Source organism: Durio zibethinus, chromosome 13, assembly GCF_047325235.1.
Source record: "Durio zibethinus cultivar Kanyao isolate XHJ-2024 chromosome 13, ASM4732523v1, whole genome shotgun sequence".
NCBI classification, from domain to species: Eukaryota; Viridiplantae; Streptophyta; class Magnoliopsida; order Malvales; family Malvaceae; genus Durio; species Durio zibethinus.
In genome coordinates, this window is record NC_143174.1 from 984,689 (window position 1) to 1,002,908 (window position 18,220).

Genomic DNA, 18,220 nt, shown 5'->3' on the forward strand with positions numbered 1-18,220 from the left:
ATGTTCAGTAAAAGGTTGCACGACAAGAAATCTAAAAATCAGACGGGGAAACGGCACTGAAAACATGAACATTCGTTAGTCAACCATACATGTCTTTAGATACATAAGGGCCAAATATCCAATAAGTTAATCAAAATGGATGATGATTCAGAGAACAGCACATCATCAGAAAAGTCTAGGATAGGCCTACTTCAGTTGGTAAAAAACCAAAGCCTATACAAAAACATGGTTCAAAAGGTTTCAGGTTCAGCAGAAGAACATGGAATTGCAGACATTCTCCTTCAATCTGGGCAGCTGGGGGACAGAAACGGCTCCAGGAGCGGTCACCCCACCATGGCTTGAGGATGTCTCAGAAGCCTCCTCAAACTTCATAAATGTACCCAACTGTGAAGCTGCCAAATGCGCATAGCAAATAGGAGCAACTGCACCAAAAGGACATTGTGATATGCAATCCAAGGTAAGATTTGAAACAAACACCTTTAAGAAATGGAATTACAAAATCAAGTAAATAACCGACAGACACTAGGACAAATCTCTTCAAGTGGGAAAATCATTAGGTAAACCAAATAAACTTGGCATTTGAGAAAAAGCATATCAAAAACACTAGGGCAGCAGCTCATCGAGAATATTTACCTACGGATATGGCAGTGGTGCTTCTTTGATACCTGCAATAAACAAAGATTATAAGGATTGCAATAGTGATTACAGCTTAATACATTTGTGAAGCTTTTATAATACACGATTAACTTACACATATGAAAGAGAATGGACAAGTTCCTGCAAATCATCAGGTGAAAATCCAATCTGATCTAACAGAACATGATAATGAGTAGGCCTTGTTGTTCCCTGAACAGCAAACATAAATTATATAAGCAACTGAACATTACAATTAAAGAAATGGAGGGCTACCAAGATTTAGAACACATCAAAAGTCTATAATAGCAATTTCTTTTGTCATGAATTATCAAAGATGTTTAGAACGAACATTCAAATATAGACTTGGCCAATCAAATAAATAAAGAAAAAAGATTGCAATGATTGAGCAAGATCAGCACATGGAAAACAAGTCAGAGGCAGTACCCAGAGCCTTGAATCACATTTAACAAAGAGAAAAGGAACAAAGTTCACAAAGACAGGCCTAAAACTTACAAATATTACTGTTTTAACCAAAAACAAAATTTAACATGGTAGAAATTAAATATCATCTTAAACTAAAAATTGGCTTCTGTATAACACCATCTTCACTTTAACAACTTTTGGCTCTTTTATACAGATACATCGCCGTAAGATATCGCCAAGGCATTAAGAAAAACTTGGATGAAGAATACAATCACCATAAGAGGAACTCTAATCTTGATCACATTTTTTATAACAATAAAAACTTGACTTTAAATACAGATTGAATTCTGAACAGATAAGGCAAGTTGAAAAATGTAGTCAGCAACGTCTTCACTAATCAAGTATTTTGGATGTGTTGGTGTCAAAGTTTATCTCCCTTTTTAGAAGTTTTTGAATAAATGGCATGTTATAAATCTCATTGAACTTCATTGCTTATTTATTTTCCCATCTCTATTCTCTATTGAAATGTGTATTAAGTAGCATGAAACATATTTATGCAAGAATGTGTTTCTCCCAAAAAACAATTATACTCTATACACTGATGTCTAGAGTTAGTAGATATTAATACATCAGATTCATCACAGATCCAGAATGAAAATCATGCATGCGCACAAAGATAAAAGTGATTGTTCAACTGAAACAAAAATCTGGAAATACTTACAATCATTCCAGCATGTGCACAAAGATAAAAGTCATTGTTCTTTGGATGACAGATTTTGTTGTCTATCACAGTTCCTGCATAATAAAAGAAAAGGATCAACTTTGACAATCATAACAGAGGTACCAAATAACGTGCATCAAATAATTAGTAAGCCTCACCAGGTGGGACATTGTCAGGGGATCCCGACTGGAAAAACTTTGTATGATGATTTTTCTGTGCTACAATGACCACAAACCTGGGGTTCCATGCCTCATCAAGAAACTTGCAAGCCTAGAAAGTAGAAATGTTAACAAGAGATGACTTATCCCCAGCACCATCAACTTAAGACAATGTTTTATCACTAGCACTGTTGTCTTATTTAGTTTGCATGAATAATTTAAAAAGAATTGCAATCATAGAATTTAGTTCCCAGGATTGAAAGGCAGCATTGCATACCTCAATAATTTGATCCAGTTCAATATTCAAAACTTGATTGAACTGTGACTCGCTAACCCCGTCCCTGAGTTGAGGCAAGAATAATGAGCAAGAAAATGTAACAGAAACATCAACAGATAAGAACAAACTAGCTTACAAGAAAAATGTACAAGAGACATGATGGTTCATAAGAAGATATAATAAAATTTGCAATAAAAAAAACTGTCAAAAACAGGGCATGTAATGCAATAAAGATTCACCAAGCACCATAACACTTGCAATAGTATTATAAAAATTCACAGCATCCTAACATATAAGAAAGTTTATATAGCGGATATTACATTCATAGAACCTAACCATATGACATATACAAGTAAATGTTTGTGAGAAGGAATACGACATCCTAAGTCATATAACCAGAACAGAAAATGAGGACAATAGAAAAGACTAGAAAATGAGAAAGATCCAAAGAATTTCAAATAGCAGGCAGAAAGAAACATGCTAGGTAGTTTAAAGGACATCAACTTGTACAATCTGCAAGCACAATGAAGATACTTTGCAGATAAAAGATACATGAAGATCAAAACAGTATTTCCCAAATAATAGTTAACACATTCTCATTATACAAGTAAAAGATTATTTAAGAGAATAACTTAAAAGTCAATACAAGTAGAGTTTGCAATGCAGAGACACTGTGGCAATTAAGAACTAGCAAAACCAAATTTTATATCCCTGAGTTCCCCAAAAATGTATTCCTCCACCTATGTATGATTTAGAATATTTTTATTATACAGATGGGATCTGATAAACAGTAAAATGTAAAATGAAAAGAAACCTGAATATTATGATTTGATCAGGCTTTCTCTTTCCTGAACTCGTATAAAAGTCCAAGAGAATCTCCCTGAGATCAAAGAAATTAGGATTAGGTATACAAACTATATACATCACTAGACCCAAAAGTTATAACACTACAGACATAAATGATTACCAGCAGAATAACATATCACACAACTTTCTTACTAAAACAAACTCAATAACTACCACTTGACATTCCAAATAATAAGAAAGGAAAAGGATATAAAAATTAAATTTCAACAAAAAACACTTGTCCTTCGTTTTTTTTTTTTTTTGGCAATGTTTGTCCCTTGTTCAGTCAAATAACTTTATGATTGAAACACACCTCATGATACCTTCATCCTCCTTGTCAGACACTCGTTTGAATAGAGAATCTATCATCTCAACCTTAGGCGACTGCGTACGCACGGATGCCCTATAGCGGGAAATCAAAGGCCACTGCCTGGAGCTGACCACCTAAAAATTAAACACAATAAAAAAAACTCCCAAAATTTGAAGCAGAGACTGCCAAATCACATCTCTATAACTACTGTCACAAATTGCATGCAATTGATGGAAACTCAAGAAACCCAACAATAAGGAATAAGATAATCCCTACAGCAGCAATTGACGGGACATCAGACTGCCCGGGAGAGCCATGTGACACATCCATGCCAAGGATGATAGTCGGAATCTTTGAAACACCAGGGATTGAAGGTGTTTGTTCAATTGCTAATATCGAATTCAGACCTCCAAGCTGTGAGCAGATTGTAATAGACATGTTAGCAGGTTTAATACCAAAGATTAGAACTGCAACAAGAAGAACTGCTTAAAGTTAAAAAATAAAAATAAAAAAAATAAAAAGAGTGCATATTTGATAGGAGCAGACCTTTGCATTGATCTTGAGAAGCAGATTTGTAAGGTACTGATCATTGACCCTAGTTGGAGCCATACACTGAGTGACTATGCCAAACTCAGCAAGATTCTTTCGCTTCCATGGACCTTAAAAGATTTAATGAACATTATATTTAAGGAAAAGATTTCAAGAAAGACTTGCAAGGCCAATGTATGATCAGATGAGATTGTGCACACCATAAAGATCACAATTTTTCCTATCAGGCAGCAGGCAAAGAAGGAACTGTGGAGCTCCAGGAAGTTTAGATTGGATCTCCTCAAACATCTTCTCCACTCTAACCACAGGAGGGGCACGTCTGTTCTGGTTCGTCTCTTGAAACACATCAAATGGAGGATCTATACGCTAAAACAGAGACATGAAAAAGAACTTAAGCCAACAAGTTGAATTCTAAAACTTTATCTATGCTAACTAACAAATCCCTTAAACAAAAGAAAAATCAGATGCTGGACTTACTATTCCTTTCATTTCCCCACATCTAATCAGATCCCGTACTAGGCTATTTATATCACATCGTGCTGAGAAGTTAACAACAGCCCATCGTTCAATCCTGGTTGGCTCCACTAATTTCTACAAAAGCATAAACTGAACTGTTGAGAAACAAGAGATGAAACATATATAACATAGAAGGCTGACCAAAAAAACAAAAGAGAGAGAGAGAGCAAAGACCTTATTATTAAAATTCCACCTCCCATTTCGTGGAAAGAAATCTTCACCATTGCCCACTTTTAACTGTCATTGAAAGATAATTCAGTTAGAATTTGATTTAAATGAAAGCTCATTACTATAACCCTAAACAACCAACATAAATGTTTGATATATCAAGGGGAAAAGAATTTTAGAAAGGCAATTAACATTTATCTACCTTTGGAGCTGGAAGAATACGGCCTTCCACTTGAGTGAAATTAGAGCTTATAGATACACCACATAAGCGCAGCATTGGTTCAGCACCATAATTACTGCTATGTAAAGCCTGCATAAAAAGTTGCAACACTCATGACACATAAGTTATGGCATAGGTGAAGGGATATGAGTCAAAGGCTTAGAGAAAAGACCTACATTAGACAAGACACTCATTCTTTCTTGAGGCTTCTGCCTTGATTTTTCGACCAGCGAAGCTCTTTGGAAAGTAGTTAGTGCTTTTGTGTAACGTTGCAAGGACACCAAAGAACAGAGCTATCGTATCGCAACAGGTGCACAACAAACCATAGACAAGAATTAGTTGCTACACATATCATTTAACTAAACAAAACCATAGCCCATCAATTCACCTCTATAGGAATATATGTTGGCCGCTTTGGCTTGCCAACATTAATGCATGGCATCCTTGAAGAATAACGCAGCTGTATGTTGCGGTGGTTGACAAAATAGTCATAAACAGTAATCTCCAGTATCTCAGCTTCGCCATTCTCATTCTTCATACTTTTCTGCTTCAATGAAAACCTACATCAAGTACACAAGTGCACAATGAATAAAAAATTATCGGTTTAATAACTTGCAACTGAAGCATTACACAACATGCTAACAGGATAAGCTTAAGCTCAATGGAAAAAAAATAGTGGATTTAGCAAGAATCAAAGAAAAAGCAATGTTTTGAAATCAGGAAATCATACAACTGATCTTCACAGAATTGTTCGCTCAATCCAGTAATCTTGTACTCCTGATTGGATGGACTGACTTTTATCCTCAGATTCTTAAGCACTCGTTTAGCCTATTCAGGGAACCATACAATAGTGATTTAATAATTGATGCAAGGGAACACAAATTTACTTGGCAAAAAAGTAGTTATTGATTACCTTGGTCCAGTCCAGGGAGTCGGGATCTCTCGCATTCTGGTTAGCAAGTAAAAAATCCACTATTGGACCAGGTCGAATTATCATGGTAGTTGATACATCTGGAATAGAAAGAAAATGAGTAACTTAACAAACAATATAAAGCACACAAATGCATTAGATCCAAAAGATAAGATGCCAACCGATATTCAGTGAAAGGCCTCCTTGAGTGGTTCTGAAACTTGAATGAAAACCCCGGCAGCCTAAGACACCACCTCCAATGTCTGTAAAATTGTTTGGATTATTTTGGAAGAAAGATTGCCGTACAAGTAGGCATCCCCTATGAAATTCAAGGTAATGTCAGAATAAATATACATCCAGGACCAAAACCTAAAAGTGGAGAAAAGAATTCACAAACACATATTTCAACTCACTGTTTTGCAGCATGCTGCCGTAAAATGATATCGAACACCCTTAGGGCCTCTTGCGAGTTTTCTGATTCCTGTCCACGCAACGCATTTTGAATGGCTTGCATGGGAATCTTTGCGGCAAAGCTAATCTCAACTTTAAATGTCTTTGACTGATATGGTCGCCTTAATCGCTTCCTGTCATGCTCATATGGGCTGTCATGTCCATCAGGGCTTGCATTTCCGTTGTTTCTATACATAAAAAAATCCACAGTTAAGTTGTAATAACAATGACTGGGAGCAGTAGAAATGCTAAAAATCAATCCAAAGTGCATGTCTACCTGTTAGATGTAACATCCTCAAGTATAACAGTAAACTCAAGCTTGTTACTTGGTAGAGGACCAACAGTAAATAAACTCTTCTCCCCATCATATGCAAAGTCCTTTCCAGCCAACTCACTGCTGTATGTATCATGCACCCTATCAATCACTTTTCTTCCAACACCTTTGCCATCAACTGCGCGGCCATCTTCATAAGAAAGAGAAACCTGTTGAACCAAATGCAAAGAAGAAGAAACTTGCATCAATAATTACCATTTACCAAATGTCAAATGAGGAAAAAAGAAAAGCATAGAAAGAAGGAATCACACTACATACACTGTAATGGAAGAAGTGTCCATCAACACTTCCAACATTCACTTTGAAATGATTGGTGAGAATAGGTATCCTCTGCCCCTTAGATCCAACACCTCGCCTGGCCATTGGGACTAGTGCAACCTTCTTCTTTGCAGGTTCAGATTCTGCTTTGATTGGTACCACATTGGAAGGCAAAGGTGGGGGAGGAGGCAGTGAGTCCTGTGCTGCCCCACTACCGTTTGGCTCAAACGAGTCCATATCCTAACATGGAAGAACAATACGTATTACATGAAAAAGAATATTAGCAAGCATTTAAGATTAGCTACAACACAAACTCCCCAAAAAGTAGGTAATAATATGAAGAAAACTATAAACTAGTTTAGAGTTAATGAATTAGTTATTGTTAAAAAGAGAGAGAGAGAGAGAATGAAAGCAATTACTCTTGATATATCACGATCTTAAAACTCATCCATCTATACCATTTAATACTTACTTCACTTATTCAACTGGATAGTGTTTATCTATGTGTATCTCCTTGATAAGATCATACTTCCTATACTTTAAATATAGTAAAACAAACATATATCTAATTCTTTTAAGAAAAACATAGACAAAGACATTCAGGGAGTTCATAATGGCTTAGAAGATTATCTTAGCAGACTGGAATATAAGAAAACATGCAGACATTCAAACAACCAAAAAGAGAAATCAAAGTCAAGATGCTAAAACTATATACCATCAAGAAATGGAATTTTTTTCCAACAATATGCTAAAAAAGCCACCATGCAACCACAGAAAAGACACGTTTACATAGAAAATCAGAGGATCTGCAGCCAAAAAAGCGTCTCTTGATGAATGCTGAAAAACGCACATGCAAAAATAGAGAAATAAGAGTAAATGATGAAATAAAAGAAGAAAAAAACTTCAGAATACAAAACAAGGGAACCTCTAAGAATGTGAGCTTGATCCCAAAGGCACTATGGCGTCATTCAAATGAAGCAAAAATGTAACAGCTTTTCAGATACTTCACAGGGATGACAAAAAAGGAACAATCTTTAACCATAAAAAACAATAATAAAATAAAATAATAGTTATTAAAAGCCTACTGAAGTGAGAAAAAAGTGCTCCACACTGCTAAAAAATACATTTTATTACAGTTTTTTTAAAATGGAAAAAAGGGTTAGTTCAGAAAAAAAAAAAAAGTTAAAGAAGTGTAAAACAAAAACAGGAAGAAAAAAAACCTAGATCAATCTTCTAATGAAGAAACAGCATTGTACGGAACAAACCTAAAAAAAACTTTAAAAAATCAAAACAGAAAACTTTTAAAAAAATTTTCAAAAACCAGTGAAGTAAAAACAAAATCCAAAACAGTAACAACAAACATGTCAAAAAAAAAAGCTAAAATTAAACAGGATTTAGAGAGAAATACCTGAAATTTGAAGAGAAAACAAAGGCAATTGATCAAAGGAAACCCTAAAACCCAAACACTGAAGTAAGTGTCAACGCTACTCTCTTTCTCTCTTCTACTCTGAAATAGAACTTGAAACGACGAACTTGCTTTTGTTCCTCCGTTATGTACTATGTTACTGTATCAATTGTCTCCTCTGCATCGCGGCTTAAACGATCGCTGTACCTTGCCACATCTCTACCGTCCATTTGGTCAATTTTGGTCAACTGTAAGTCGAATTCATCTGTCGACTCGGCTGAAGTCATACGGCTTTGATTTGATCAAAGATAAACTGATTTTGTCATGATGATAGTGAGAGTGCATGGGATCATCCTCTCTTGCCTTTATTGTTAAGTATCCAAAGCGCACGCATTCGGGGGGCAATAACTGTTATGTCACTACCTCGGTTACGGCGATTACGTTTCTCTACGGGGGAAATAAATTTTAATTAATTTTTGATTGGACGGTTATAGGCCTGTTGAAATTTAAAACCCCGGACTTGTCCCTGTTGAATGGGAATGAGGGATGGGTTTGGAGAAGGGTAATTTAGGCAAAAGGAGAAGCGCGAAGAAAAAGTGAGTACTGTGGGACCACGTAGTTATGGTCTGGAGTATTAAAAAATTTTGACTCTGCGGCAATGGATATGGATGTGACAAGATTTGGATGATACGTGCGGGTGAGATTAGGATTTTATTTATCAGATAACTATAGGATTTACCGAATAAGAGATTGAGTGCCTATGTAGATTCCCTCGAACTTGAATTTATCACTTTAGTAAATTTTATTTAATATAAATTTTTTTAATCATAATTATAATAATTTTTATTATTATTTTAATTTCATCACAATTAATTTTATCAATCACTCAAATGAAAATAATTACTATTTTTTTTTGGTACTTATCCATTAATTACTAAATTTTATAATAATAGTATTACCTTATACCATACAATTATCAAAGTGTTTTACATATTTTAATTGTTAATTGCCCCCTTTTTTTTTAACCGGGGGCAATGTGAACCTTTTTTTTTTTTTTAGTTGCAAGTGATTTTTATGTTTTGTTTCATATATTTTTTAAAGTTTATTTAAATATATTTATTTATAGTAAATTTAATAAATTTATAAAATAACTTTTTTTACATTCTCTTAACTAATTTGATTTCAAGTTAATAAAAAATAAAATTTATTAAATTTAATAATTTAAAATATAACACGATCATATAATATAATATCAAAATAATATATAAAAATAATACGATTTAAAATTTTAATAATATTTATATATTAATTTAATAAAATTAAAAAAATTATTTCATATTTTATATCAATGTAAATTATTACGTATAATTTTTATATAAAATATTATATAAATATATAAAATTTAATATTACCTAAAATATAAATACAAATATTTTAATATTATATATGATACCAATATACAAATATCACCGTACCTAAACTCTATTGTACTCGAGTCAATATTATTAATAAGAGATGACGACTGACAGACGTTACATTTTTAAAATTAGTTAAAAGCTTGCGTGATATATATGTTATAAAACAGTGAAAAGGATTACATGGATTATTAGTAGCGTGAAAGGGATGTTTCAACAATTCATACTAAATTTATTAGGTGACGTTTCTCGTGATGTGATTTTTTCGTTTATTTTTTATTGTTTTGGGGATTTATGAGAATTTACCAATTAAAAGGAGAAGCAAATTAGGCAAGAATTGTACTCAAAAGGGATATATATATATATATATTTTTTTTTTTTTTCGACTCAATTGAAATAAATTTTATTATGTCAAATTTAATGAATTAAGAAATTTTTATTTTTTTATATTCTTAATGAATTTAAATTTAAATGATAAAAAAAATGCATTACTTGAATCATTTATCCGTTGATTATATAAAATGTATTTTAATTAGTAAGGTTGTTTTTTTTTTTTATGGGATGGATTCAATTGGAATAATAAAAAATATATGCATTTATTATTAAATCAAACACTTATGTATAACTTGAGTTCTTATCATGCTAACAGTTTATATAAATAATTGGATATAAAGTTATAAGTGATAAATTTTGAATTTAAAATTTTTATTTAAAAAAAATAATTATATAAATTAATTAAATTAAATTTTAAATTTATAACCAAATCCATTTTTAAACATAAATAATAATGTCATTTGATTTCGTAAATTTATTGAAATAATATTCCTTGCAAAGTGTACAATGGATGCAAAATTAGTAAGTTGAGATTAGAAATTAAGAATGAAAACACTATAGTCAATGATAAATTTGATGATTTATGTATTTAAATAATATTTTATATTAAAAATTATATGTTATAATTCATATCATATAAAAATATAAAATATATTATTTTAATTTTATTAATTTTTATATAATTATTATTAAAATTTTAAATCGTATTACTTTTATTTTTATTTTTTTGCATTATTTTCATCTCGCAAATAGTAATTTGGGTCTCCGCGCCTAAACTGTTCAAGCTATTGTCTCATCACCCAAAGCTGGGCTTGTTTGTGAACGTGATGGTATTGTGGATCAAAATGAACCGTATCCAGGCCGAAGTTTCTCATGAACCAATCAAAATGGGCTCACTGACTCAGAAAGGGTGTGAACAAATTTAAAAATAAATAAAAAAAAATGTCAGTGCCCTTTGCTTCACTGTAATCAGATTTCAATTTTCAATTTACGAAATTTTCTGCATCATCTCGATCAGTCAAACATGCCATGTTCCCTTAATTGACCCATTTTCTGTTTCCTAAAATTATTTTTCCATTATATCTAATTTAGTAATAAATTTTGCTTTATATTATTATTTATTAATAATACAATCAAAGATATATTTCGATTTTGGTTGGACTTAATATGCTTTTCGAGCTATATAAAAAATTATAACTCACATTGATTTTAATGCATTTAAAATTTTTATTTTAAAATGTTTTCACAATAATTAAATTATTCCTTAAAAAAATTTAAATCCTAATTGATTAAAAGGAGGAAAGGTAACTAACTCTTGTATGTCACAATGATTATTACAAATAAATATAATTCAATTGTTATATGTATTAAATTTTTAATTTAAATTTATTGAATGTTATTTTTTAAATAAATCTATAGATCAATTTATTTAAATTTTAAATTCTATTAACACATTTGTTAATTTACTACAAGTGTTTGGTAGAATGGAAAATTTTTAAACCATGGAATAATGGAATCTTAGGTAATTAAGATTTTTTTCTAATAAATTATACAAAATAAGAGTGTAATTAAGTCTAACTAAATTAATATAATAAAAAAATTGAGCTCAACTTAAAATTTATTATTTAAAATTTGATTTAAGCTCCATTGAATTTTAATTTTTAAATTTTAGTTATACTTCAAGAGAAAAATAAAGATGTTTCCTACATTACTCACAATATGTGAAAGTATCGACGTAATTTCATAGAATTATTCGGTCTGGATGTTATATAATTATTTGATATGAATAACATAAACCAGATAACGAGAAGACCTAAGATGTAGAAGATCATAACATGAGTGGTTCGACAGATTTAGATTCTTATATATCAACTTATGTGGTGCAATATATATAAGAATTATATGATATATATCAATATGTATAGATATCATCATCTACACCCAAAAAAGTCATATGCTTTGAAAAAAGTTTTGTGCAGTTTGGAAAGGGGTTTTGATTGATTAAAAAGAATAATCTACTTCAACCCATAAATAAAAATCAAATTATTCGAATTTATTTAATTAAATTCATTTAATAAAAAATAAACTCGATTTTAAGTTAAATTATATGTTTAAATTCAAATTTGAACTCAAATTAATATATATATAAGAAAATAATATTTTTTTAATTGAAATAATAAAATTTATTAAAATTAAAAACCTATCTTAAACTCTTATTCGAGTCAAGATATTAAAATGCTTGAATTCAACTTTTAAAAATTTAGAGTTGTTCAAATTCAAATTCTGACTTATTCAATAAATTAAATTATTTAAGTTTATTTTAAAATGATTGAGTTGAATTCAAATTTTATTCAAGATAAATCTAAATAGCTTATAAATATTAATTTATTATTTAATATTAGTACTATTAATTTAATAATTTAAAACTCAAAATTTGGATGCAAAACTATAAAATCATTTTCCTTTAAAAAATAAGATGCTCCATTAATTATTTAAAAAAAAATTAACTATGAAAAGTTTAGTATTGAAATAGATAGAGTAAACGTTGAAAAAGAAGTAAAAGGGATAAACGTAGAGAAGAAAATAACAGAGAGGAACCAATGCCTTTACTCTCCCATTCTCAAAGCCGATTCCCTTTAGAAACCTAACCATAGCAGAGCATCTGAAACTAACATCTCCCATGGCGGCACCGGTCTGGCTATGGGCTTTTTCTGTATCCCTAACCCTGATTCCCTCCGTCTTCGGAAACTCGGATGGAGATGCTCTTTACGCTTTGAGAAGAAGCTTAACGGATCCGGATAACGTGTTCCAGAGCTGGGATCCGACCCTTGTTAACCCTTGTACTTGGTTCCACATCACTTGTAACCAAGATAATAGAGTCACTAGAGTGTATGCTGATTTCTCTCTCCCTTTTGTTTTGGGTTTGAAGGTTGCTGGGTTATGATTTTGGGTTCATTTACTTTGGAGATGGGTTAATTTCATTGTGTGATAGCTTGTGAATTGGTGGTTTAAATTGGGTTTTGGTTTCTTTAATTGAATTTATTGTTTATTTTCAATATGGGTTTGTTTTGGAGGGAAAAAATGGTGGGTATATCCAATGAGAAACTGTTGTATTTTCTGAAGCTTGTATTTCTTGGGGGGAGGGGGTTAATATATGCTTATTTTAATCGATTTTTTTTGTTTATTTTCCTGAATTCTATGAGTAACTGTTGGATTAGATGAGCTAGTACTTTGCTTATTAGCAGTTATTAAAATGCAAATATGTAAAAAAATGGTTTTAAAGTATTTTTATCTGGAATAATGATAGATTTGGCATAATAATACTCTTTATAAAAGTTTATAGCAAAGCTTTAATCATACGTTAGTTAGGGTTCTAGATTCTAAATGGTGTTTTAATTCCTATGCTTTTGGAGGATTCGATTCCATTACACGAGCCTTTTATAAGCAGAATTATTTCAAGTTCTTTGGCACAGGTGTGTTTGAGTCAATGGAAGCTGTAGAATTGCCTGCGTGAATAAGAGATGTTTATGTATAGTGGTCTCCTTTTTCCCTTTATGATGGATTGAAATAAAAATGATACAATTGGATGTTTTTTGATGGCTTTGAGAGAACGATTTTATTTGTAGTTTCCTAATTGGTAAGAGGTGTGCCATTAGCATTCTTATATGGCATTTTTTTATTGTATTACCTACCTCTGGTATTATGAGATTTTGCCATGCTATCTCAAATGGTTTTTTTTTTTTTTTTCTTTCTTTTTGCAGAGATTTAGGTAATTCCAACCTGTCTGGACATTTGGTACCAGAGCTTGGGAAGCTTGAGCATTTGCAGTATCTGTAAGTTCTTTTTCCTTTAACATTTTTCCTCTCCCGCCCTTACTATCCAGATTCTGGAGTTCCCAACATATTTACATGTGTTTATTGTTTGTGCATAAATGTTTACTTGTAGCATATTTATTACCATGCGTCAAAAACTTAAAAGTGGTTTATAGTATTGGGTACAACTGTTGATACGCAACCATTGTTATTCACTTCCGACTCTTTTCTCTCTCATGCAGGGAGCTTTACAAAAATAACATCCAAGGAACCATCCCTACTGAACTTGGGAACTTGAAGAGCCTCATCAGTTTGGACCTATATAACAACAACATCTCGGGCACCATTCCTCCTTCACTAGGGAAATTGAAGTCTCTTGTTTTCTTGTGAGTGTTCAAGTCCAATGTTTGTCTCTTCATGCATGATTAGACTATGATCAGTCGTTCATTTCTCTCAGTTGCTTTCCTTTGTCAGCATGACTTGAAAATCAATGATGGATTAGATAATAGATTATCTGGGGGCTTAAGTAAATTATGAGCAGCAGATAATGGTTGGTTATCTACTAGTGTTTTCTTTGGATGCTGCTATGCTCCATTCATAGTTATTCTCATGTCACAAACTGGAATACTAGTCATTTCTCATTTGTTTTTCTTTCAGGATTAGTCTATGTATCGTTGTAATATCCAATCGCTAGTCTTTCTCACATTGTTTCATTTTACAGGCGGCTTAATGACAACAAGTTAACTGGAGCTATCCCTAGGGAACTTGTTGGTATTTCAAGCCTCAAAGTTGTGTAAGTATTGCAATTTTTCAAGTAATTTATTTTCAAAAATATAATTCTCTGCTATTGTTTTGTGAAATATTAATCTTATGTCATTAGAACTTTACCTCTTTTCTTCCAGCGATGTCTCAAACAATGATTTATGTGGAACAATTCCTACCAGTGGACCATTTGAGCACATTCCTCTGAACAAGTAAGCTTGACCTTCTTCTTTTTTCTAAATTTAGCTACGGATCATGATTGGTTACAAGGATGTTGGTGGTATGTGCATGTTATGGTGCGATTATTGATCTTGGATTCACCTTGGTTGCTAGCATTTATAGATTGTACCCCATTTTCCTTTGGATAAATTTGATAAATTATACCTTGTTATTGGCATTTCTTCTCAAACATTTTTTGCTGATTTTCCCAATTACTAAAAGTCTCTTTAAAATATACATCATTAAAGCCTTTGTATTCATGAATTTGTGAGTTTTTGCATCGGTGGAAGTAATCATTCTGAAAAATTCCATGCCATGTTTACTTCTCTTTCCTACACCTCTCTGGATTTCTTGAACCAATACAATGAATAAAAGAGGAAAATTTTCATAACTGGAAAAGTAACTTGGAATTCATCGTGAATTTGCTATTTCAACCACCCATACGTTCATAATGTTAGTTTTGATGCTGGGATAAAGCTTGAGGAGTGTTTAAAAATTAAAACGAGAAGGATGCATCATGCAGTTTCAAGCCTTTGGGGTAAAAAATATTAAGCTGGATTTTCTAACTGCTTTTAGATAAGCAGAAGTGTAGTCCTTGTGTGTGGCATTCTTTATGATTGTGCAACCAGTGTCAGTTATTCATGGACGGTTTTGGCAGAATGCTATTAAGTGTTCCAATGTGCTTTACACTATAATGCATGGTGATGAGTCTGGGGCAAGTACAGCCTCTGTTTCTTTTACGTGTTTACTTAATATCAATTGGAAACATCCATGTAAATATGATATGATTTGATAATCTACCTATGAGCTTCAATTTATCTCTGCTTGAAAGGGTTTCTTTGATGGAACATTCTGTTCTTATTGATGTGCTTTGTCATTTGTGTTTTTCTCATTGGGCACATTGCTAATATTTATATTTCTGTAGGGCATGCGCCTATGCCTTTGTTTCTTTTGTTCTCCATATAAGTTTATTATTAACTATTTATTTCTTTTGTTTTCCCTCTATGTGAAATCACTGATCTTAATATTGTTCCAATTTATATAGCTTTGAGAAAAACCCTCGACTCGAAGGTCCTGAGTTGCTGGGGCTTGCAAGTTATGACACACACTGTTCGTGAAGGACAGAGTGACGCTGCAAAGCTTTGAATTAGATATGTACTAACAAGATTTTAAGTGTATTATCACACAGCATAATGGGGTTTGTCAAATGCAATCCCTAATATAATTAATCTGTAAATCTGAATACCAGCGTGACTGTATCAGCATTTGTAACACAATTATCCTACTCTTTCCAAGATGTTCAAGACAACTAGCATTGATGTAATGGTAGCGACAAGTTTACGTCTGGTGTGCATCCTTGATTTGGCTTACTTGCAATCTGGTTTCACGTCACATTTAGAATGTCTCTGGATTCCACAGGCTACATTCCATCAAAATGCTCCAGTGGTATTGATGCCTAATGGTATTGTTATAGTAACGCAGGTGCACAGCAAGGGACAAGTTGAACATAAACATTGTTTAGGTTGTAAATGTATGCAAGCAAGCAACTCTGTTTTTGGATCCATAGAACATAAATAAAGGTAGTTCAAAGCCTCTTCCTATATCCCATTTTGCAGAAAGTACAAAAGTTTGAATCAACTATCAGCCCTTCCTTCTTAGGATCTTAAGTAAGCCAGAAACAGCTTGTAATTAAACAAATTTTCAAGTGGCATTCCCAGATTGTTGGCTTGATGGTCTTCTTCTGTTCGGAAAAGAAAAAGTCGAACTTTTTTCTCATCTATTGAAATGGTATCCTATCCATATTATTAGGGTGTTCATAATTCGGTTTTAATTAAATTAATCGGTTAAATTAATTTAATTCGATTAATCAATTAATTGTCGAATTAATTTTGATCAATTAACAAAAGTGATTTTAAAATAATATCAATTTTTTATTAATTCGATTTAAAAATCAAATTAACTTAATTAATCAAAATTTTAATAAAAATATAACAAAATTCAATTATAAAATAAAAAATATATAAAATGAATTATTTTATTTTATAAATTAGAGTTTTTAACATAATATTTAAGTATCTGAATATTTTGTTGGATAATTTTATTAATTTATTTAAAATATGAAAAATTTAAAATTTAAAATATAGTATAATTTAAATATATTTATTATTTGATTAATCAAAATAATTAATCGAATTGATCAAATTAAATTCGATCAATTAATTTTTAAAATTAATAAATTTAACTTGATTAATAAAAATAAAATAAAATAATTTAATTCAAATTAATCAAATCGGCCCCTAACTAATGCCATAGTAGTTCTCATATGATGCTTGTGGCATTGATTTCTTATATGTAATAATTCCATTGACGAGAAATCCTCGATGTACAAAAGCAAGTTTCGAATTGCCTATTGAAAGTCGAATTCCCCAAGTGATCTAAGGCGCCAGTGCGTTGGTTCAAATCCCACTTCTTAAAAGTACTAAACTATTTTTAAAATTTTTATCCTGCGACTTTGGTAGGTATTTCATTTAGGGAAGGCCACTTACTTAGCAACATGCAATAGCATATATATCCACGTCAGACATCCATGGTGTCAAACATGAAAAAGGAACTAAAACAATCATATTTTAACATTTGGGAAACTTCAATCATTGCAAACATGCCAGATACAAATCCAATATGTCTTTTTTTTTTAGGTGGAATCATTGACAATTACAGATAAAGTTGACTAACAATATTCCTTAATTGAAAAATGCCCAAGAATATTAATTCATAGTTGGGAACCTGGTTCCTGTTGGGCAATTGCAAGTTGTGTCACAGACCACCAAAAACGAGAAGAAGATTTAAAGTTGTCAAATGATGCCCAATAATATTTATATTGTATAAAGTATTAAAATTTATATATTTATATCATAATTTATGTCAATATAAAAATATAAAAAATATATTTTTAATTTTGTTAAACTTATTTATTGTTATTATTATTAAAATTTTAAATCGTATTAATTTTATATTCTACTTAAATATATGTTCATGTCATGTTATTATACCGTATTTGATATTTATATTGTAAAGTTTACTTGGGGCCACTAGTGTAGCATTTTGCAGAATGGAAGTTTTCTATTGTCTCTGCAATTTTTGTCCCAGTTTTTGAACAACAATAAGTAGTTTATAAAATCGTTTTCTAACTCGTTTTGTATAGTTGTTCTGCATGATTCTTCATGGGTTTTCTTCCATTTTTATTTTCCTCCAAAACTTTGCTCTAAAGCAACTTCTCAAGTCTCTACCATTCATAATTGGGACAACATGCTGCCCATGTTTATATATTTCTTATACATATTGAATGAAAAGTAAACTGCACAATATATATAGAATGATAGTAATTAAATATATATATAATTATGCTACCAGAAATATCATCATATAATAAAATGCGTATATATATAGTGAGGAATGACCAGGATTGATCAAAGAAAAAAAAATTTTTTTTTAAAAGTA

The 18,220-nt window shown here is 31.5% G+C and overlaps 2 protein-coding genes across 2 annotated transcripts; one reads left to right on the forward strand and one right to left on the reverse strand.

The window, feature by feature from the left end:
- Window positions 1-52: 52 nt before the first annotated feature.
- LOC111303564 (protein argonaute 4-like) lies at window positions 53-8,302 on the reverse strand. Its single transcript, XM_089742556.1, has 23 exons — window positions 8,185-8,302; window positions 6,777-7,016; window positions 6,462-6,667; window positions 6,148-6,372; window positions 5,917-6,053; window positions 5,738-5,835; window positions 5,555-5,652; window positions 5,213-5,384; window positions 5,001-5,117; window positions 4,807-4,914; window positions 4,611-4,673; window positions 4,398-4,511; window positions 4,121-4,286; window positions 3,918-4,030; window positions 3,648-3,785; window positions 3,375-3,505; window positions 3,030-3,095; window positions 2,216-2,279; window positions 1,939-2,050; window positions 1,781-1,854; window positions 752-846; window positions 634-665; window positions 53-422 (listed from the first exon to the last, which is right to left on the reverse strand). The coding sequence occupies exons 2-23, from the start codon at window positions 7,011-7,013 to the stop codon at window positions 247-249; spliced, it is 2,742 nt and encodes a 913-aa protein (XP_089598682.1). The 5' UTR covers window positions 7,014-7,016; window positions 8,185-8,302; the 3' UTR covers window positions 53-246.
- A 4,175-nt stretch (window positions 8,303-12,477) lies between these two features.
- On the forward strand, window positions 12,478-16,067 carry LOC111303565 (leucine-rich repeat protein 1-like). Its single transcript, XM_022899917.2, has 6 exons — window positions 12,478-12,818; window positions 13,691-13,762; window positions 13,984-14,127; window positions 14,463-14,534; window positions 14,644-14,715; window positions 15,768-16,067. The coding sequence occupies exons 1-6, from the start codon at window positions 12,610-12,612 to the stop codon at window positions 15,838-15,840; spliced, it is 642 nt and encodes a 213-aa protein (XP_022755652.2). The 5' UTR covers window positions 12,478-12,609; the 3' UTR covers window positions 15,841-16,067.
- Window positions 16,068-18,220: the final 2,153 nt, after the last annotated feature.